This window comes from Rhinolophus sinicus, linkage group LG05 (genome assembly GCF_036562045.2).
Source record: "Rhinolophus sinicus isolate RSC01 linkage group LG05, ASM3656204v1, whole genome shotgun sequence".
Lineage (NCBI taxonomy): Eukaryota > Metazoa > Chordata > Mammalia > Chiroptera > Rhinolophidae > Rhinolophus > Rhinolophus sinicus.
In genome coordinates this window covers 10607368-10619820 of record NC_133755.1, presented here as the reverse complement: position 1 = coordinate 10619820, position 12453 = coordinate 10607368, and the positions used below count along the sequence as shown (strand labels likewise).

The 12453-nt window shown below is 43.9% G+C and overlaps 1 protein-coding gene across 1 annotated transcript in view; it reads right to left on the bottom strand.

Annotated features, from left to right (window-relative positions):
• VSNL1 (visinin like 1) overlaps positions 1-12453 on the bottom strand; it is an 81150-nt gene that overhangs the window by 41151 nt on the left and 27546 nt on the right. The window contains exon 2 of the mRNA XM_019752569.2: positions 5621-5787. Coding sequence (XP_019608128.1) covers positions 5621-5782 — 162 coding nt within the window. The 5' untranslated portion in view covers positions 5783-5787. The remainder of the gene's footprint in view (positions 1-5620; positions 5788-12453) is intronic.

Genomic DNA, 12453 nt, shown 5'->3' with positions numbered 1-12453 from the left:
CCAAAGTCTTAGGAACCAAGAGGAGGAAGAGACTCTTCTGGCTTGAATGAGGAGATCAAGGAAGGCTCTCCCAGATTTTGAGAAATGAAAAGCATTATAGAAAAATAAGATGATATTCCAGTTCCATCAGGCTTTGAGCTTGTTGAGGGTGATGCCCAGGGTAATGTCTGTCTTACCGAAAGCACAGGGGAAATGAGTCTTGAATGAATGAATGAATGAATGAATGAATGAATAAGCCCACTCTTCTATGGATGAGCTGGAAATGCACTTTTGAATGACCAAATTACAGAAGCTCTTCAGGAAATGACCACTTGGAAGGATATGGAATGACTTGGCAGAACTCTTCTCTTATATGCAAATACATTTTACTAAAATTCAAACCGTTGAATCAGGATTGTTCTCTAGCCCCCATCCACCACCACCTCCTGCCTCAGGTACAGGTCCAAGTTGCCGACCACTCCTGAGGAGTTTTGCTGCGATGGTTTTTGCTTGGTGGAAAAGCAGAGGCTTAGAACTGGACTGGCACAAGAAGAGCCTTTGGCCATTTTGTTACATCTGAGACTTTATCTCTTTCTTCATTTGCAAAATCATAAGTAGCAGGGACTGAGCAGGTGGAAGTGTGTGAGGGACACTGAGTGATGGTGGAACTGAATAAAGAGGGCCTTGAATGCCACACGTCATCCTGTATGGCCGTAGGGGACTGGCAAGGATGCCGAGCTCAGTGTCTAAGAATCTACGACGGGAATGAGGCCAGCATAGCCTCGTGATGGGTCCTGCCCTGGTTGCTGTCCCCTCCTGGATCACATGGTAGACTATTGATTAAGGCACGTTTTCCAATTGAACCTCAATAGACCCTCTTCTGTAGATCATTTATGCTGCCATTGGCATTGGCAGGCAAAAGAAAACCTATTTTCCATCTTAGCTCTCTGAGAGTAAACGAGTAGGTTATCAATCATGGTGGCAAAAGCATCGTGTTCTAGGTTGTAAATAATTTTCACTTTGCTCTTTCCTTTGGGACTCCATCATTGAGGTGATAGGCTAGGGCCTATCATTTCCATATTAAAGATAAGGAAACAGATCCAGAGAGGCAGAGATCTGGCAAAGGCAGCACGGCTGGGATTGAATCTCAGATCTGTCAGATTCTAAATCTCATGATCTTTTATAACTGCCTTTGAACTGCCTTTTCACTTCAACCTGAACCCACCCAAATGGTCCTGATGAAAACAACCCTGACAGTCAAACTCCAAACAAATATCAGAATCCATTTGGGGCTTCACAGGACTCTGCCAGCTCTGTCACATGGTTTCTTTGCCTTTGATGTCACAGGGACAAATCAAAATAAACTGGCATCCGCCTTCCACGGAAAAGGACCTGGGACAGGGACACTTCCTCACACACTTGCATGCTCTTCCCCGGGGTCGGTATTCTTTTGAAACTGTGGCCAGTTCAGTGAAAATATAGTTCAAATCGCAAACTCTCAATCTTAGTTTGTGTTCTCGACTTGGCCATCACTCTGATTGTCAGAAACAGGACATTCTCATGAGGGAAGACCTCAGGTACTTGGTTCTTCATGACAAAATGCAAAAGCTCCCTTTCCAAACTGTCATAGCAGTGCTGGGGTGGGGCTGAGGAAACATCTCCTATAGCTTCTGTGCCCGGAGCACAGACTTCCCTGCGTGTGCCGGAGTGCCAGTGCATTCCTGACAGAAAGCATCCTTGCATCAGATACAGAGGGCTCTGGGTTTGCACATGAGAAGTTTGTGACAGAGAAGAAACGGGTACCGTGTTAGTCTGCTAGGGCTGCCGTCACCGAGTACCACCGACTGGGAGACTCAAACAACAAAAATAAATTTTCTCATGCTTCTGGAGGGTAGTAGTCCAAGATCAAGGTGTTGATAAGGTTGGTTTCTCCTGAGGCCTCTCTCCTTGGCATGTAGATGGCTGTTTCCCACCTGCGCCTGCACACGAACTTCCCTTTTGTGTGTGTCTGTGTCCTAATCTCCTCTTCCGATGACATCAGCCATGATGGATTAGGGCTCAGTCTAATGACCTCATTTTAACTTAAAATTACCTCTATCTCCAAATCCATTCACAGTCTGAGGTACTGGAGGTTAAAAAGTCAACACATAAATTTGGGGGGGAGGAAGGCACAGCTCAGCCCATCACAAGTATCAAGCTTTTTTGAAAAAGGTAAAAATTATCTACTCAGAGATGTTTTATCTTCTAAAAAAACAAAGAGAAAAGCCCTCCATCCCGGCATTAATTAACTTCTTATTTTAATATCCCACTTTGAAATTAACCTCTTCTTTCCACTCTTGCCTCACCCGTAAGCATTCATGTCGTTCTGCCTTATATTGTGGTTGATTGTGTCTCCTCCATCAGCCCATGAGATCCTGAAAGCAGGCAGGACTGTCCTTTAGTTACTTCCCTATGCCTCCACCACCAGGCTTCCTGAGGAGATCACAGCCAACATTTAAGATATTCACTCAACAAACACTTGCTGATGCTTGTTCTGTGGCAAGCTCTGTGCCAGCCACTGGTCTAATGGTGACGGAAATGAGGTGACAGTGGTCTATAGGACTGAAGAATGAACCCTGTATCAAACCAGGAAGGACCATGCCCAGATCTGTGTTTTTCAAAGGTCAGTCCAGCAGATAGATGGTGGAGGGGATGGAGGGCGTTGATGAGAAGCTGTCATGGGAATCCAGCTGCCGGGAAGGGTTGTGTGCTGCGGTGAGAGCCAGCATACCCATTTTTAATGTCCGTCCTGCCTTCAGTCTGTTTGTGACACTGGACAAATTGCCTCATTTTTCTGAACCTCAGTTTTAAACATTCTTAGACACAGACTTAATGAAAGAAGTCCTTTATATTTTGGATGCAGATGCTTCTAAAGTTGAGGGTTTGTGGCTCCTGGCCCGGCAGAAGGGCCTCTTCCATTATCCTGCCCCTCCCAACACCCTCATCAGAATTGGTTCTGCAGCAGTGAGGTGACTCTCCTGGAGTCTGAAACAGGTCAGGTTGGCGGCAGTAGACATGCCAGGCTGACCACACACACAGGAGGGCAGAGGCCTCAGGCAGTATTGCTCATTAAGCTGGATTCCAGGGTGGCTCAGGGTCTACACTGAGCTAGATAGACCCACTGAAAAGTGCCTATTCACCAGAATCAGGGCTGTGTCTTGCTGAATATTTGCACTTTTCAGCAGCATTAAAGGAAGGTTTTCTTGTCGGGCCCTCTCCGGGGCTTTATTATATAATCCACATTTTTTTCTGTGCTTCTCCCTTCCAGCGTATCAGATGTGTCTTTTTCTCTCTCTCTCTTTTTTTTTCTGTGCATGTGGCATATTCCCTATGATTCTTCTTTGTATTATGTCCTTGGACAACTCTGGAAGGAGAGTAAGACTTTGCCTGCTTTCTGACTATTTGATACAAGAGCTTGAACATGGCTGTTAAGAGGCTACCCAGAATCCAGACTCCACCAAGAAAGTCATATATTCCCTTCCTGGAACAAAAAGATCCATTCTGGGGTGGAGTGAGGGAAGTGGGGGTCGGCAATGATGATGGTACATATACATCATTGTACCACAAAACATTGAGCTGTGTTTAATGTTTCCATCCTTCCCCCCTCCCCACACCTGGAGGCGGGTGTGTTTTCAGTGCTGAGAACTTCCAGTATGTAAATGAAATACATCATTTCCTGCCTTTCAACTATTTCTTCAAAGGCAAAAGTCCTCTCATTTTAAACAAATAGTGAGGGACACTGTTTAGCACTCAGAGCTCCCTTAAACATAGAATGACAGCTTGCATAGCCTTCGGTGATAGGGAAGGGGCTTTGACAAATCTTATTTGTCTGTTGTTTCCTTAGGGCTGAGAGTAAAGACAGTTCTGAGGCTCAGGCTAACTTCTGGGTGACAAAATAGTAGACGAAATGACTCTGAAAACTATGGAGAGAGGTCTGTATAAAAATCTAGGAACACGCATACCATCACACTTCTCTGCAAAAGCAATTTATATCAGTTGAATCATAAATGCATTTCTCAGCACTTCTATATAAAAGATCTTCACATGCTAAAAACAAATTACTCAGCTCTTCTTAGAAACGTCCCAGTGATCTTCTAACCTGCACACCGGCCAGTATATGTGTAGCTTTCTACACACATTTAAGGAGAGAGTTTTGTATATACCTAGTGCCCTCAGGTGCTCAGCTCTGGATTAATGATAATTCTGGGTCCCTGACACTCACCAGTGGTCCATGTCGGGTTAGTGAGCTTTTAATAATGACATAAGCACCTGCAAACTCATCACCCAAAACCATAGGTATGACTTTGACTCACTCTGTGTGTTACCAAGTGGCCGTACCCCCATCTTATCCCTTCCTGCTTCCCCACTTGATATAATCATCAGTCTGAAGCCTGTGTTCACCACTCACTTGCTTTCCTTTTTATATGATTTTATTGCATTTATAGTCATAAAATATATTTTTATCTTATTTGCATTTCATTTGGAATATTGAGACTTAGTTTTTGCACTTAATGTTTTTTAGTGTTGCTACAGTTCAACTGCTTTGACTGCTGTGTGGATATGCTTGTATAACACAGTTTATTTTCCACTCTCCCTTTGATGGGCATTTGGGTTGTTTCCCAGCTTTGCTATTGTGAACGGAGCAGCTATGAGCATGACTATTATTATACATGTCCCTTCTTGTACATGGACGGGCTATGTCAAATGTTCAACTGCAAGAGATAATGACAATGTTTGCTATTTTACACAATCACTGCCCCACCCCCATCCCACACACACACACACACACACACACACACACACACACACACACACGTGGATGTTTCATATTGCTCGAATGGACACTTGCTACACATAAGTGAGAAAATCAGTATTGTCTATTTGGAATTTTCATCAGAGAAAGTTAAAAGAAAAACAATGCATTTCTCCCACAAGGCTCACATAGAAGTACATAGACACAAAACGAAAGGTCTTAGATCATGCCAAATCTAGAACCAACACCGCGAATAAACTCAGACAAGATAAAACCATCCCACTGCAGTAGAAATGGTACCTCCCGTGGCACAGTTTCTTCTAATGCCCAGGGCAAGATTAGCTTCTAGTTCCAGATGCTGGGTTAAGAGCCCATGCTGTAGACATCGACTCTTGGGTGTACACCGGAACTCCCACCCCCTTCTAAATGCAAAGTGGGGGGTGGGCTCTGGGTTTCTTTCTTATTGGCAAATAGGAGGACCTTTCTAAATCCCTCCCAAATATTTTCTCTTCAACTAAGAGAGGTCCAGATACCTTTAACAAGCTGACCAATAGTGTAATTAGCGGCTTGTCAATAAGTATCAGCAAACAGCATTATCCGAAATTTTTAATGTTCTTTCACTCTCTAAACTCTAGTGAGTGTTTTGATTGAACAATGACTCTTCTTGTTCAGAAAATGCTTGACTTATCTCTGGAACAAAACACACCCCTTTGCATTTTTATATTTGTCCATTCTTCTTTTTGGGTCAAACAAACTGGCTACTTTGAGTTATAATTCCACCTGACGCTACATTTTATGAAGACAATGTTTTCTGGCCTGAAGAAAAAAAGAGGTTGGAAAACAACTTACCTTCACGTACAGCTGCTGAAATTCCTCGAGATTCAGCCTCCCGCTTGGGCAGTCCTTGAGGAATCCTTTGTACCACTGCTTGAGCTCATGCTCGTTAAACTCTGTGCTCTTCACCAGGTCCTCCATCACTTCGGGGGCCAGTTTGCTATTCTGTTTCCCCATTGTGCCTGAAGAAAAGCAAATTAATGCAATTAGCACCATGGCTGTGGTTATTTCCAACTGGATTATGAGCCAGCTTGGAGTTCCAGTACTTCCAAGGTGGGAACTCCCTCCAGGCTGTGTGATCAAAGGCTCCCCAAGTCTATTTCCTTCTATGGTATTCTAGAAAAGAGATGAACTCTTCTCACAGTTCAAAAGGCTGTAGGGCTCCTCCTCTGTCACGTGTCATCGTTCACATGGCATTGACTACAATATGGGAAGGCAACCATCCCTTTTTATGCTACTCATGTAAAGTATATGGAAACTGTTTATATTCTCCTTCTATGTGTTGAGTCCATTAGCATTTGCTGCCCAGGTGTCTAATTCCACATTTAGTTTGTGGGGATATTAAGTGGGATTATTGACAAGAACAGTAAGAAGGCTTTATACTTAAATGATCGAATGTGGCTTGGAAAATCTGATCAGCAATTGTAAAGAATCTCAGTTGCTCTAATTTTAAAGTCGCAGCTTAAAAAAAAAATGGAAACAGCTCTTTCTGATTAGTCACATTAATTCTCTATTTCTCTTCTCATTTTCAGAGACTTCCTACATTGTTTTCAGTGTTGACCAACTCTTGGTGAATTTTTTGAAAGATTGGTTGGTGAGTTTCAGCTGACATAATTTCATTCTTTTATTATTGCTGCTAGTAAGTAAAAATAATGGTACATAAAACAATGTTACCTTATTGATTACGTGTCAGGTTGTATGGCCATTATCACAGTAGAGTGTAGGTTAAAAAAAAACAAAAAACAAAAAACATGGTTTGGGGTCATTCCTGATTTTTACTCCTTATTTGGCCATTTACTATGTATGTTACTTAGGACAATATTAATTAACCACTTTATCTTCAATTTCTTCCTTAACAAGGCATATCTAGTAACAAAACTCTTTCAGATTTACTGTGATGGCGAATTAAGAAATAGGTAAGGAAACAAAGATAAACAAGATAGTCCAAAATTAAAATAGTTGGTGTATTAGGGCAGAAAAACTAAGGATGATTTAAAAAATATTTTTCCTTTTAAGTTTTGGTTTTATAATTTAAAAAACAAAAACAACACAAATTAACCATAGGTTGATTTTAAAAAGTCCAAGTAAACTTGAATATCGGAAGGACTGCATGATAAAGCAAAACGTCACAAGAACTTTAACACGTTGCATACGGATCACGAGAATCTTCACGAGGGATTTAAACCCCGCGGTATACAACGTGTTAAAATCCTGTTGCAGGAGACCGAGGTACATTTTGAAGAATTTACCCAAGTGCTTGAGCGTGCTTGAGACACATTCATTAATCCAGGCTCTAGACAGGTCTACACTTGCAATAGCCAAGAAAGGATAATCTCATCACATTGTTATGTTTTTTACCTTCTTCTAAGACAGATTCCACACCCATTATCAGTAACCTGCCCTAACATCGAACAATACTTCCACTGAAATGAAACCAAACCACTACCACCAGGAAAGACTTCTTCCTCGGCACCATCCCAACAGCACACAGCATGGTGGGGGGATACCATTAAGATGGCCATGTGTGTTCTAGGTTCTTCTCTTTGAGGATTAGCAACTATGCCCTTTATCATGGAGCTTCTCTACTTATTTTTGCTCTTAATGTCAAGTTCCAAGTCTCCTATTAGCCACTATCTCTTAATTATAAGTTACTGTGGAATTCCACAGCTGGATATGGAAATCAAGTGGGTACTCAGGTGTCAGGTTTAATTAATCTAGCTAAGAAAACTGTAATTCATGATTATCCTGATAATCAAAAGACACGTTCCCAAGACTTTCAGTACTTCACGTTGTTCTTTTCAGTAGAGAATTACAAATTTTCTTTATTGAACTAGAATCTCACCTAATAATAACTGCTACTGAGTACTGAATGTTGGCTGTGGGGTAGACACAGTGCTGGGTCCTTCACGAACTTGCTCTCTGACCCTGTGACAACTCAGCAATAAAGATAATGGCAGCTCTCTGTAGATCGTACAAATCATCCACGGCAGAACTAGAATTTGAACCTGGCTTTGCAAGACACCTATTCAGTCACAGAGAGACAGGTGGATGCTTATTTTAGGAGAAGGAACGGAAGGAGCAAAAGCAGGAAGTTTTGAGAGGCTGAATCAGTGTCTCTTGGCACTTAAAAAAAGGATGAGAGAAGAATCAGTCACTGTGCCAAGTCCTTGTTTGGAAAACACTGTTAGATTTACCAAAGCCACAAGCTCAGAAGTGGGTTTGTATTAATGATGGGAAAATGGATTAAGGGTCATTAAAAACCGCCTCCCCCAAAGGCCTTTAGAAGGTCAGCCTGTCAGCTTCTCTTTTAGGCAAGGAAGTTTGGATTCCTTGTGGATCATTTATGATGACTTATACCGTTCTAGCTGCCTGGGAAGAGGGTGGTCTCTTACACACACAGGAAACGTTGTCAGGACCATGAATCATAGTTCTGGAGATTCAAATGCACTACTTCATGCTTCTTGGTTACAGTTCAGGGTTGGCACCATCATTCAGGTGTGCCTGGCATGGATGAATCATGTAGAACATCAAGTTCTGAACTGGCTCTGAGTGGCACAGCCACTGCCCTCGAGGTCTTGCCTGGATTAATGATAAGCCTCCTTACTGGTCTCTGTGACTCCAACCCACCTTCCTTTGCATGGCTGCTTGAATGAATTTCTGCAATATAAGCCTCACCATCTAATCCTCTCCCCAAAGCCCTGAACAGTTCTCCACTCTCTACAGGATGTAGCCCCATCTCCCTACTATGGCACAGGTCCTGTCTACTCATCTTCGTTGTCTGTCACTCTGTCTTTTCACTTCATATTCCAGACAATAATCACATTACAGGTCCCAGGGCTTACATGCTTCCACAGGTCCATGCTTTGTACACGCTGTTCTCTTTTCTTAGAATGACACCCTCCTTGGCTGCTCAGCAGACTCTTTCTTCTTTAAGTGGCCTCATCTCACCTGCCACCTCTTCTGTGAAACCTCTGCGGACTTTCCAAGGCCAACCCAGGCATCCTTTCTCCAAGGCATTCATCCATCCCCCTTCCCTTGCAAAAGCTTCCATGATCATTATTTATTTCTCTACTGGACTGTTTGTTTCTTGAAAGCGAACACTGTGCCAACACTTATTTCTCATTGCATCCTTGGTACCTCATATGAGGAGCTCAACAAATATTTTTTGAGGGACTAAATGAATGAGGGCGACTGAAGTAGGTATTCAAGGACCATGTCACTGATCTTCGTCACGTTGTGATATTGGATATGTTTCTTTCTGGGAAAATCAGCCTCATCATAATCTGTATGTGAGGAGAGTCAATGTAAACGTAAGTATAAACATAAAGTGCAGGTAGCAGATGGCAGGAATGTTGCGATGCACTGTAGAGAAAAGAGCCTGCTCTCCTGGAGGTGGTTTCCTTGTCTTTCCTCATCATTAAATTTTGAATGCCTTGAAGGTGGGACCCATGTCTTGTATCTCAGTACCCTCAGTACTCGGCGTACAGGTGGTCCTTAGTCAGGTTTGATAAATGAGTGGAAAAGCATCCACGGGTTCACGTTCCCCACCTATATCCTTTCGTTCTGGGGCTGCAGTGCTATGGCCCAAGTGGTATCTTACATTATGAGACCAGGATGACAGAAAGAGTAAAAATGACAGTAAAGCTTATCAGGTTCCCAATGAAAATATTCCATGACGTAATGTGAGGTGGCGTTCACCCAGCTCTTTCTGGCTGATTCTGTGATCCTGGGTCAGATCCTTTCCTTCCCTGTTGCGCAGTTTCCCCCTTTGAAAAATGAGTGGGTTGGACCAGATGATGTTTATGGCCCTTCCAATCCCACCATTCACTGATCTGCGACATAAATTTTGTAAATAGGAAAAGTTGAGTCACATGCTTCCAACTGGCTTGTCTCACAAGACTCAGCACACATAGATTCTTGACCTGAGAACCCGTCAGTACTTGAGTGTTTGTTACCTCACAAGGGAGGGGACAGAAACTGGAGTTATTATTTTAAAGCTACATTTCCAGGCTATAAGGAAAAACCAGCCCAGCCCCAAACCAAATAATTTCTCACTGCTTGAGCTGCAGTAAAGAAAAACTCAGTGCTAGGCACAAAATGGACTGGTGGAGGGGTTCTGGTGAGCAAGAGAAACTCACCCGGGATGGGCCCTTGGCTACAAGCCCAGCACCACTTAATTGCAAATATCCAGAAAAGACCACATTCTTATACACTGCAGTTTACAAAAGGTTTCTGTCCAACATTTACCCATATCACAATGTTGTAAGAAAGAGATAATTATCATCCCCTTTTTACTGATGAGGAGTTTGAAGCTCAGAGAGGTTAAGTAATTTACCCTAGCTCAACCAGCTAGTGAAAAGCTTCGTACAGAATGAATGAAGTTCCTGGGAACCCTGTTGGTTTCTCATGCAAGCCGTCATTCTCGCCTGGATTCTGCAACCACCTCCTAACTGGTCTTCCTGCTTTGAGTTTTGCCCACTTCTCATCCACTTCCTACCCTGTCTTGATAGCAGGATTCCAGAGCAGAAGAGGCGGAGCGTGTAAGAGTGCCCTTAGGAAAGAACTGGGAGACTTCCTGGAGGAGGAAGCAGGCCCACCAGGGGAACTGAGAAGCACCCAAGAGCGTTTTTCCTCCATAAAGCCTTCTGGTCTTAAAAAGGATTCAAATAGAATACGCGTGTGTGTGTGTGTGTGTGTGTGTGTGTGTGTGTGTGTAGCTCTGAGATTGTCCCTTACCCATGCTGATATCTAAGTCCAGCTTCCCGGGACACAGCATGGCCTGCTGCGTGCAATGAGGCACACAGAACAGCAGGTCCAGCTTCTCCTGGGCAATCTGGCCAACAGCCTGGCAGAATCTTGGCAAGATTCATGTAACGAGTGGGGGCGCTGAGATGGAGAGGTCCAGCCACAGCGCAGACTCACGGCAGGATGAGCACATCAGTGGGGAAACAGCCCTGGAAATAGGGCTCAGAGCTGAGGAAGGAAGGGCTTTAGGGGCTCAGGTGAAAGGCTATGGAATACATGACAGTGCCCGGTGTGGAAGGAGTCTTGAATGAAAGTTGAGCTGGTTCTAATGTCAGATTTCCTGGGTCAGCCTTTCATAGATCAGGTGCTCTCTTCAGGTCCTGGGCGCTTCACCTGAACATGGAAATAACTGAAAAGACTGGCCTTGCTCATACTTAGACTCCTGCCCAGACTGCCTTTTCCTTCCCTCCCCACCTGTCTAACTCTTATTCCTTATGCCAGGCGTGGTCCCAGTGCTGTCTTCTCCAGGACACTTCTCGGCGAGTGCTCATGACTTTCTTCTCCTTGTCTTTGACAGCATGGTTTTGTATCAATAATGACCCGTGGCCTGCTTAACTCTGGGCAGCTCAGCTTGGCAGACATGGATTGATGGGCACCGTCTATGAGAAAGGCCTTGCGCTGGGCATTGTGGGATACACAGACCAGACGGGGTTCCAATCTGGAGGGCTCAGAAAGGCATGCAGGAGACAGTCTCACCTCCTGGAATGTGGGGTGTGGTGACATGAAAGCTCATAGCACAAGGGCCTGAGGGACAGCTTCTCGCCAGATCAGGCAGCGTCACCTGTGACTGGTCCCTAGGCAAAAGCTCTTAAACAGTGTATCCCACACTTGCCTGAGTACAAGAATCACCCTTGCTTGTCTTGTCAGAAACATAGCTTCATCCTTTGAGGGAAATCTGTACTTTTAACAAGCAACACAGGAGAATATGACCCTCAGTCAATTTGGGAAGCACTGATAAAAACACGAATACAAATCACAACAGATGGCCCAAAGAGAAAAGACCCAAAGCAGCACAGACATAACCCACATTCTCCCTGATTCCTCACTGCTCCATCTGACGTCTCCACTATGGTTTTCAAGCTCCTGCATCGGGGACTAGCATTAAGAATTTAGAAATCACACAACTAGGGAAGACCAACGCCTGAAAAGATTTGCCTCTGGGCTCTTCTGTTTTAAGCCCTTCGGTTTTAGGTTGGAGAGATTGAGGTTCTCTAAGATCCCATGGGCAACAGGTAACAGAGCTGCAATGAGAAGGCTGGTCTCTTGATCAGTCCCTCAGCATGCTGTCTGCAGGCCAAACACTCAAATCCTATAAGCCAGGAGGTATGTTTATCTCTGTGCCAGGATGTTGAAACAATCCCCATCACCACCACTGTTGGATCCTATAAACAAATGACGTTAGGTTGCTTGTTTTCCAGAGACTGTTAAAATAACCCTGAAAACCAAGCCTCAAAGTTGCCGAGCGCATTGTGTGGGGTTTTCTCTTCTAATGTAGGCAAATATCTGACATTCTGGATCTTCCTGCTCCTCTCTCCTCATCCTTCCAGAGTCCAGTGCTCAAAAACCTCCAGCAGCATTTCCCAGGAGTCAGGGAAAGCGCTGAGCACAGGCTGGTGTTTCATGCTGTCTTTGGGGACCAGAGCAGTTTCAGAAAAGGGGAGAAATCCTTTCTCATGGCATTCTTGGGTGACTACCTCAAACCCTGAACCTCATGAGATTATAGCTGAGAGGCTGGCCCACAAGCATGAAACTTGGGGGCACAGGTTATACCTTTGGGGACTCAAGATGAGGAAATACTTATTTGATGTGTAATAAATGAGGAA